Source organism: Pyxicephalus adspersus, chromosome 3 (genome assembly GCF_032062135.1).
Source record: "Pyxicephalus adspersus chromosome 3, UCB_Pads_2.0, whole genome shotgun sequence".
In the NCBI taxonomy this organism is placed as follows: Eukaryota; Metazoa; Chordata; class Amphibia; order Anura; family Pyxicephalidae; genus Pyxicephalus; species Pyxicephalus adspersus.
Window position 1 is genome coordinate 157,095,576 of NC_092860.1, and position 10,848 is coordinate 157,106,423.

At 39.7% G+C, this 10,848-nt stretch overlaps 2 protein-coding genes across 2 annotated transcripts; one reads left to right on the forward strand and one right to left on the reverse strand.

Moving 5' to 3' along the window:
- Nucleotides 1–783: 783 nt before the first annotated feature.
- Nucleotides 784–3,431, forward strand: LOC140327606 (uncharacterized). Its single transcript, XM_072406991.1, has 2 exons — nt 784–907; nt 2,164–3,431. Exons 1-2 carry the CDS (start codon nt 784–786, stop codon nt 3,429–3,431), a joined length of 1,392 nt encoding a protein of 463 aa, XP_072263092.1.
- A 6,557-nt stretch (nt 3,432–9,988) lies between these two features.
- On the reverse strand, nt 9,989–10,695 carry LOC140327859 (protein CDV3 homolog). The gene is given in 2 exon segments (XM_072407167.1): nt 9,989–10,503; nt 10,506–10,695. Coding segments are annotated over 2 exon segments (687 nt in total). The 5' UTR covers nt 10,681–10,695; the 3' UTR covers nt 9,989–9,991.
- Between the last annotated feature and the right edge of the window lie 153 nt (nt 10,696–10,848).

Consider the following 10,848-nt stretch of genomic DNA (forward strand, 5'->3'; position numbering starts at 1 on the left):
AGGGTGTAAAACTGGATCAGAAAATATTTATGCAGGACAAACATTTCCAGGTGGTAATATAGACATATTATTCTAATGAAACAATATGGCCACAAACACAATAACATAACACTGACTTCTTAATAGCAAAACAGACATTAAAACATTCACAGTACAAAAAAACAAAACAACAGTCCATCCTTGACCAGAAACATTAAGACAAAGGAAAAAGCAAGTTAGACACTAACCTGATATATGTTCATTGTTATGTGCACAGGTGTGGAAAATTAACATGCAATTGGTGTGCGCAGTACCTGAAATTTGGCTGTTTGATTTTTTGACAATTTGACATTCCATAATAATTTATTGATCCGATTCTTTAGATTTGTACAGTAAACAGATATTGAAGAAAAAACAAAAAAAAGGAGTGGAAGATTTTTTTTAAATATTTTTCTATATAAGGATGTATATAAATATTTATGTGTCTATTTATACATACACACACACACACACACACACACACACACATACACACCAGGCGGATCCCCGGGTCTGGCATCATATGCGTTTAGGTAGGCGCGTATGTAAAGAGATGAAATCAATTAACTCTTTTTAAACCTGAAAATATTAAGTCATGTAAAAATATGCTTATTTCTCAGCTAATATAAATGTTTAAAACATTTTAACAGCCCTGCAATTTGGTTGATAAATCGATCGAAGGCTTCCGGTTTTGGATCGCGAATACGAATGTGCGAGCTTCAGATTTTGCTTGGTGAATCAGCCCGAAACAGTCAGTGACCCAAAATGGAAATCACTAGTCATTCCAACATCTTCATACTGTTAGTGCCGTTTGATGCTCCCCAGGGGTGGGGCATTCCACACTCACAGAAAGTGGACCAAATAACATTGGGTGCTGGACCTCGAAGTGGTGAGTCTGCAGAGTAATATGCATGCGCATGGATGCGTTCATTTGTCCATGCATGGCTGCACATAATGCCAGGCCTATAGTTACATGGAGGGTAAATGCAAATGCATGATGATATGTCCAGTATCCAACAAGGGTCTTGTTGTTCCAGACAAGTTTGGCAGTAAAGATTTTCTAGACTCAGAAAAGTCCTCATAGTGTTGGTCATCAGATCTCTTTCTTCCTTCAGAAGAAATGAGCAAGCCAAGGATGAAGGTAATGGTGGCAGATGAAGTGTGCAGGCTGCAGGAGAAAACTGTGGCTGGAGTGTACAGAACTTGGGCAGAAGATTCGGCTAGGGAGGCAGAGGGAGCCAGTAGATGATCAGCCACAATGACAATGTGTTGAAGATCTAAGATCTAGGTATCTTCAGGTTAAGCTCCATGGATAGTTGTGAGGACTCAGATATTGGTCAGGCAAACTGTCAGTAAGGAGGCAAAACATAATTGTGAGAAGACCAAGTCAGGAGATAGATGCAGAATATTATAGTTTGCAAGCCTTGAAAACATTCAAGGTGCAGAATCAAGGAACCGGCCTGGTCTTCACCCAAGTCTCTGAAGGTGAGAATGCTATCCTGTGGGATAAACAAAGCTGCAGCTCTCTCACTCCAAACATGCGTAGAACCTGAACCTTATCAATGCATTTTAAACTATTTTGAATGTTGAAAATAAAAATACTTTTATTTTTACTCTGTTGTGATAGGCCGTCATTGACAGTAGCTGCCAATCCTAAAACCAGACCCTTAAACAAGGCTGGGATCTTCATGGACAGGAAAAGGTGGCAGCAAATGTGTGCTCTCCTCTTCCTGTTCAAGAAGGACAATTTGTAGCCCTCCTCCCTATAGCAAAACTCCCCCCTCAAAGGTGTCAGGAGGAACCGTATGACCCCAATGATGTGAGGATGTGTAGGTTGTATGCTCTTCACATACAGGAACCATAACTCATACACTTCTGGTACAGAGGGCAATTCAATAGACCTTTTTTTATTCTTTTTCAAGGCTTTTGGAGCTAAACTAGGACAAGGTCATGAAACCATTCTTGCAGATTCATGGGGTTTTTTTTTAAACTAAAACAAATTTGTTGTAAATCTATAATGTAGTCAGCACAAAATATTGTTCCTCACCCTTAAACCCAAATAAAATATAAGCGTGTCCTCTGTACAGCGCTGTAAAACATGTTGGTGAATTTACATTCATTCTGATTTTTTCCTTATTTTTGCAGCTGAAGAGACTAGAATGCAGAAACCTTCTAGATGCATTTTCTGCATGCTCTCCTTACTTGTGTATTTTGCCGTCATTCTTTACTCCTACGATGTAGAATTCAATCATACGATACAGAAGAGAATTCAGGAACTTCACATTGCCAGAGAAACCATTATAGCTCTGGATAATCGAACATTCATCATCGCTCCATATTATGAGCCTAGACTTGGCCAATCAGTCCGGGTCATCGCCATCATCCATATATCTGTGAAAGAACTCTATTGCATCTTCCATTGTTCCACCAATCAGAACATGTCAGTTAGGGCAAATATAGGTCTTCACAGTGACAGGTTTGGGTTCCCATATGGAACGGCGGATCTTCTATGTTCAGAGCCCCCTGGTTGTGTTTACATGTACATGAGTTTCTTTTCACCCGATTCCACAGACACAAATCAGAACTTCCTGTTTTTAGTCGAAAACAATCCACCACAGCAAATCTCCTCCAATTTCAGAGTCTGTATTTCTACTTTATATGGAAACTACAGCAATGTCCTCCAAATGGTGCAGAGTATTGAGATGTACAAAATTCTGGGGGCTTCTACAGTCACCATCTATAACACCAGCTGTGCTCCGGATGTAGATAAGGTGTTACGCCATTACATTCATGAAGGAACTGTAGATGTGGTGCCATGGCCAATAGACCGCTATCTTCAGACATCCAACAAATGGCGATTTGTCAAAGGACTCACTTCTCAGATTGGTTATTTTGGACAAACCGCAGCCCTAAATGATTGTATATACAGGAATATGTTCAAAAGTAAGTTTGTTCTCCTCAATGATATTGATGAAATTATTCTTCCAGTCAAGGACTGGGACTGGCCTTCACTAATGAAGAATCTCCAGAATAAATATCCATACACAAGTATCTTCGGCATAGAGAATCACGTCTATCCCACTCCAGTTAACGCTTCCGAATTTGATCTTTGGCCTCATGTTCCAGGGGTCAATATTCTCCGCCATGCTCCTCGGGAACCTATTAATTGGAATCTCTTCAATGGCCGCAAATTGATTGTGAACCCCAGAGAGGTATTTCAGACCTCCATCCACTCAGTTCTAAAGCACAGAGGAAGGTCGGAGAATCTAGCACAAGATACGGCCATCACCTTTCATTGTAAACACAAAAATTCGGAAAAGGAGCTCATTCCAGATGATATATTGCGGAGATACAATATGTCCTTAGTGCCCAATGTGGACAAAGTGATTCAGAGACTTTTTCCCCATCAATAGCTCCCCTTCCGTACTCTGGTATATATAGAATTCTGTATGGACATGATTTGCATATTAATGAGAAATGCCCAGTTCAGAGTTGTATGTTTATGACTATGAAAATGTAAAGGCTCATTAAACACGGACAAATATGTTCCTCTTGGACTCCCATCTGTGGAGCCTAATAAATAAAACAAAACTTTCTGAGCATTAAGTGCATCATTTGCTCTTTGGTGATTTACCTCATTGGGTTTAATGAACTCCAAGTACTTCAAGTCCGAAAGGTTTCCATTGAGATCAGAGGCCAGGCCTACTGCAAGGTATCTGTATAGTTCAATGTCTGCTGAACACACCAAGCACACATACCAAGCAATGGGTAATATCAGTTACTACCATGGCCACTCAAGGTCAATTACTAGTTTCAGCATTATACACTGATCCAATCAAGGAAACGTGGCAATACTTAAATGAGTTCATCTTTAGCACACGGCACTCCATCTCCAAGCATAACATTCCTGTGACAATGGAACCACCATAAACAATTTGGAAAATACCAGACCTTACCCTGATCATTCCCAATCTCTGATGGGACACCAACCAGTCACACACCTACTCTCCACCTCGGCAGACTTCCCTTTTAACAAGTTATAAAATATGATCCTTGTTTCATCTGCACGTTTGTTGGAACTGATTAACATTAATTAAAATTCATTGTAACAGTTTTATTTTAATGTATTTTGAATGAAGCATGGCAACCACTATGGAGGAGATTTAAATGTTGGAGTACCAGGAATATCCTGGCAGATCTCACGCATTAATAAGGGGGAAAGTTGTATACCTCCCCCCTCATTTTTGCACCTCAACAGATTCTAGGTATATAACAATTGGCCCTATTGGCTCCATTACTGTATGTACACAAGTCAGTAGGGAAGGTTGATGTATTGTTAACATTCTGTGACCCCCACCCTCTGCTGCTTTATTTGGGGGTTTGCAAGGCCCATCTACCAATAGCCATCTAATCAAACCACTGGGTGCAATAACAATCCCACAATCCCCATCGTGTTACACAATCAATCAGTCAGGAAGATTTAACTATTCCCTTTATTCATCTGTTAGTCAAGGAACCAATGGAGATAAGGCAAACTGGCTCTCACCTGCAGCTTACTCATACGGAGCTCTGCTAATTCATTTTACCTAAATGGCAAAAATAAGCAAAAGTTGGAGTCAGTGGTGTAAAAAGAAGTCCAATGCCTCCAATCTTGCTTCCTTCCACTGGGTTTCACTCTGTCTATGTGTGCTCTCTATGTTGAGCCCTTTCTACACAATATGGAGGGGCATTGTTGTAGACTTTTCTTTTTGTCACAAGTCATTGTGTTGGAAACGTACTCATATTGTGCACAGCAACTGCTCACAGGATTGATAATCTGAACCCTCAGAGAGAGTGGTCTGTGGAGGAAGCAGGGGTACCCTGGCTTTAGGGTAATATATCATGTTTACTGTCTTCATTTCCCTGACACTGAGATGATGAAGAAGCCAACCAGTCCACAAGAAGTTTAGCTGGGAAGAAAACGCCTCCAACTAACTTGTGAAAACTATTCTGTAGCCATGACCATAAGATCTTTACAATCCTATACCGACCTCACTCCTCATCTCGTCTTTATCATTTTTTGTCTTATCTCCTCCACAGACTAAAGAAATTTAGGATTCTACACCTAGCCAGTTTCTCCTCTTCCTATTGTGCCTCCTGCACATCAAGCCTCAAAATCCTACACTAGGCTCAGTCCTTCTCTTGTTTTTTTTTCATCAGAGCCATCAAATTTTCAGGACCCCACCTGTGCTACTCACCTATCCTCGTTGCATCTTGGGTGCTGCCAACCTTTTTCATTTCTTCTTCTTCATTCCAGTTTTCAGCCATCTTGATTGGCTGTACTGGGCTGATAAAACTCTTGAACAGATGTACAGGAATTCATTCAATGGTGGTATGCATAAGGGTAGAAGGTTTCCCATTCTAAGCAGAAGACACAAAAAATCCAGGTCAGGATCACCCCAATTGTTTTTGTCTACTGTTTTTCACCAAATTTTAACACCAATAATTTTTGTGTTAGATCCTCTAAGATAGAGATACCTAGTGGTGTGATAAGTACACTTTAGGATACCTACACCCAAAACATGGTGGAGTGTAGTACAGTGCACACTACCTGCACCCATATCTTGGTGTAATGTACAAGAAACACATCCAGTGGTAAAAGACTATAGGTGTTCTTATGATTTTGTACAAGATGGCAACATTTAGTGAGCAAAGCACAGTGCACTACAGGACACCTACATCCATCTCATCTAATGGCAGAGTGTAGTACAGAACAGAATATCTTCATCCACATTTTGGGGTTGTCTGCTGTTGAATGGGGGGCCATCTAGTGATATGCTGAGAATAGGTATGTTGTCTGTGTATGGACTGTCATCCAATCGGGATGGAAATGAACAGCTCATTGTCAATAACTCTGGATGTAACCTGATATCTCATGTTCCCAGAGTCAACACTCTTCACCGTAACTTATTATTATTGGAAAGTCCTTAATGAACAATAAATGACTGCATCAAAATTCATTCATTTATTTGGCTGGGACTTGTTAAAACAAAATGTTAGTTAAAAATGATATGCAGGAAATACAAAGGGTTCACCTTCATGCCCACATTGTTCAGCATATCCATGGTATTACTCACGGAATCATTGGCACTCCTGCGGCCAGACATGAGCTGTGTCATGATAATTACCCTGAAAAAATAACATTTGTAGATTCAGAAAGGATTCACATAATTCCAGGAGCCGGGGACATAAACTGAAATTTGTTACAGAAAGAAACAACTGGATTTATGTGCTGAAAGCGATATTTACACCCGAGTGAATGACACCTCCAGCTTGGAATCCTTCTTATAATTAGCTGGGATCATTATTGGAATTTGTGTTGTGACTCATTGCGGTATGAAAGGCTGGGACTCACTGTTATAATTAGTTACATGATATCACACATGTTAGTGTTAAATATTATATATGTTGTATATGTGTTTGTGTCATTTTTTACCGGTGCTTTCTTTTTAGGTTTTCATTGTTACCTGTACACCGATCTTTATAGAACAGGATTTGAATCTCTTTATGGTTTGGAATAGGTGCCTTCCATCTCATATTGTCTATTCCTATTTATAGGAGCCCCTCTTTATTTATAATTATTTTATTATTATATATACCATTTAAGGTGTTTATTGCTGGCCGAGTGTGAATTTAGTTTTTAGTTTTCAATTTTAAATTTTATTAATGTCACAGATTTCTTTTTTTGTCCAGTCCATGCCTGAGACACCTTTTAATGGACAATTCAACTACCCATCACACAGCATGATAAAAACCAGAGATTCACATGTTCAGTTACGTAGTCTCTAAAAATGGGACCAGAACTGCTTAAAAAACTTAAGTCTAAATTTGCCAAGTGAAAATTTACTTGTTGCAGTCTACCACGCATTCCACATAAATACCTTCATCCTTTGTTTTATAAATTAGATATCTGCAATATAGACCTATTGTTGGTTGGCAATGATTTGGACTGTTCACAGTTCAGTGCAGGCTGTGAAGGAACCTTCCTTGTACTCTCTAAGCGCAATTCAAAATATCTAAAATATTCTGGAACAAAAAAAAATATAGGGAGGATCAGTTGATAATTAAAATTTCAGCATTTAATGGAAAGCCTTAGTTGTTTGATACTTGCAAAGGAAGAAAAATGCTTAGGGAAAAGGGGGATGGTAAACTATGGAACACTAATACCTGTCATTTCAGGTAACACTGACCAAGCTGACTCTTGAAGGTTCATCTATACACAGACCTTACTCAAAGAATGTATTTAAAAATATACAAGCAAGGTAAAAGCCATTCCATTCTATGACCTGGGGTAAAATGCCAGATCAGTATTCAGTCATAAGCAACAGAACAGATATTTCACAATTTTTCCCATTAGTTATTACATTTCAAAGAAGCACAGCAGCTAAAATGCAGTATACTCAAATCACAAGCATTGTTCTTGGCATCTAGTGTGGCAGTCACATCCTTTTCAGAAAATTGCTACAGATCTACTGGTAAGTCAAATATTATTATTATTATTATTATTATTAATAAACAGGATTTATATAGCGCCAACATATTACGCAGCGCTGTACATTAAATAGGATATAGTATGCACAGGGGCCCACGTGATAGATCCATGCAAAGTCAGTGTTCACTAAATAGAAATTCCAAAAACAGCAAACCTGTAGAAGGAGAAATATTGACTATTCAAAGTGATGAAACAGCCCCCCCCCAACACCACCAATAAAAAACAAAAAAAACATTAAATTTACTCTAAAAACCATTTTGTTGTAATTACCAGCCATGATTTACATTCACTGAATTGGCCCTTTTTACTCATGCCATGAAAAGCTGACAGTAGGAGCTCACACACAACAAAGCACCGGATGATGGCGGCAGTGACACCCCCTCTATGTAGCACAAATGATCACCAATCTTCCCAAAGTTTGCTAAAAAGTAGGTATGCGGGTTCCTGGGAAAAGGTGGGGAAAGAAGTGGGTGCAGAACTACTGCTGCAAGATATCAAAGGTCTTGTGAACGGTCAGCAAATACTTCTCATTACGTGGGTCTCTTCAATCACTTACACACTTTTTATAATGTAACAAATAAACACATCTTTTAAACATTCCCCCATGTTATGCCACTGTATTCCTTGTCACTAAAATCTACCATACTGAAATCAGAAAGTCACTGCTTACATAACTTCCATGTGCTCTGGAGCAACAAATGGAACTCTAGTTACCCCATTCAATACTTTCCTCCTCCTACAGACTAGCTGTACATATCACTTGGAAAACATTTAAACTTCTGCCAATGTTAGGCTAAATTTCAGTTTAGTTGGCATATAATGTGCCAAGCTGAAGCATTTTCAGTCAGGCAGACTGGTGAACACTTGTCTTGTAGGAGCGATGGAGTGTGTGGAATGAGTGGTTAGAGTCACAGATATAGGAATGGTAAAGCAAGAAAAAATATGTGGTTTAGCTTTACACTGGGAAACAGGAGCGTTAAAGAAGAACTGTTCTTTGTATAAATCAGCCATTACAAAAATGATAAATACATCTCCATCCCCAACTAAAAGGTCAAAGCCCATCGAAGAAACACTATAGTTCCTGCATATACCTTTGTAAAGGCAAGTTGTTTTGAAAGGACACTCATACCACAATGAATAAAGTCTTGTTCCCACAAACACTACTGCAGAGCAGGTTCTACCATGATTCTAGCAGCTGGAACACAATTTGACAAACACAAACTCCACTAACAATGTTGCATGACACTCCATGGGGAGATCAAATGAAAAAGTTGCCATACATACAAATTAGAAGTGTTACCGTGTTTCCCTGAAAATAAGACACTGTCTCCCAAAAGCACACTAGGTCTTATTTTCGGGGTAGGTCTTATTTTCGGGGAAACACAGTAGCTTCTTTTAACTTGGAGATTCTACATATAGTTGTGACTGTCAAAATAGGAATCTGGACATAGAATTGTAAAAATCTTTTACCCCCATATCCATTGTGCGAGATGAACCAAGTACCCAACAAGTTCTGTCATTACCCACAAGCTGGATACCATCAGCAGCTTGTGTATGTATGACCCTTTCATGTGACAGCACTTTTGGGGAGAAATTGGAGGGATGGTGGTTTTTGACTGCTATTCTGTGCTCAGCAAAAGGAAGATCAACATGTTGCAGAATAAAGAAGTTACAGGTTTGCAGTGCTCCTCAATCATGCCAGAAATCCTACAAGTTGGAGTTCAATGTATCCAACAGTATTTTTTGAGAACGGTATAATGGTGGAGCGCAGTTATGGCATTGCAGTAGAAACCATGCCAGTTCTCAATATATCTGGTAGCTTTTTTTTTTCTTTCTTGCTTTGTAACCCTTTAAAAAAGGTAACAAACTACAGCTTTGCACTAGACTATATATAGACCCATGTCAATTACCCATCCTAAGAAATAATAAAAAGGTCACTTAAATGATTGACACAAAGCAGACTATGGTAAAATGTGATGCAATGTTTTGTTTTAATAGCCCTGCCCAAACAGAAAGGAGCCATTTCAAACATACAATCTCTGCTTTATCCAAGACGGCAATCCTTGTGGTGTCCGCCATGAGCATAGCAAAACTGAGGTAGTCAACCTTGTGCAGGCTCAGCGTAACAGATTTGAATGATTGCTGCTATTTCATTCTCTTTTTAGATGAGTTGTTTGAACACAACTTGATTCTTGTTCAGCTGGTAGTGTCTAATAAAAGACATGTGTTCCCACAACAAGGAAGCAGGGAAGAATGCGTAGCATTGCAAGTGTTAAGATGATTCTGTAAAGTTTTTGAACATTGTTGGATCCAGTCATTTGCATCATCCAGTGCGCTGTGCAGTAGATCAGATAGTTCAGATGATCTCATTCAAGAGCTGTAGTTTGTGTACCTTAGTGGGCAATATATCGAAGATCTTTTTTAAACTGTTTTTTTAGGGCTTTACTGTTCACCTAGAACAGCATACTGGTTGTCCAACTGAAGTCGGAGAGCCTGGTTCTTTGCCGCTTCTTCTCTGGCACGGGTTTTATGCTTAACTATCTCAAAGGTCTTCTCCATTTCTTTATCTCTGCGGGACTCTATATGCTTGGCAGTGGCTTGTAGTGATGGGAACTGGGTATCACTAAAAATTTCTGGAGGGTCCTGGGGTCTCCGTGGTGTAGTAGACACTCTAGCAGCAGGGGGTCTATATACACCACTGGGCTGTACAGGTTCTTCAACTTCAGTAACAAGATTTACAGTTGGCTGAGGAGCTGCAGCCTTATTCCAAGGCCCCTGTGACTTGTCTGCGCCAGAACCACCTGCCTCTTCCCAATCGGCTCCTTGTTCTTCCTTCTTTTCATTTTCGTCATCTTCCTTTTCGTTGCTTATCTGTAATGACTGAATCCTAAGTCCACTGTAATCAACTTCTTTTTGTTCAAATTCTTTCCATTCATCATCTTCCTTCTCCTGCTGGCCTTGTCCTTCTTCATGCTCTTGGGCCCTCCACCCAGAGATACTAACGAGGGCTGAGAGGCGTCCGGCGGCCTCGTAGCTCCCCTGCTGGCGGCTACACTGCCCTTATCTTTCTTCTTCTTTTTGTCCTGTTTGGCGAAGAAATTGTCCAAGCTCCTCCCCTCAGGCTCAGCCATGGCGGTGATGGAAGTGACACACGACGGAGGAGGCTTCTGGCCAGGTAAGCGCGACTGTGAATTTAGTTTTAATAAAAGATCTTGCAATCATATAATAAAACTGAATATTTCAAATATTTACAGAATAGAAAAATAAAAGGCACTGTTGGGTTAGCACAATTTTATTTA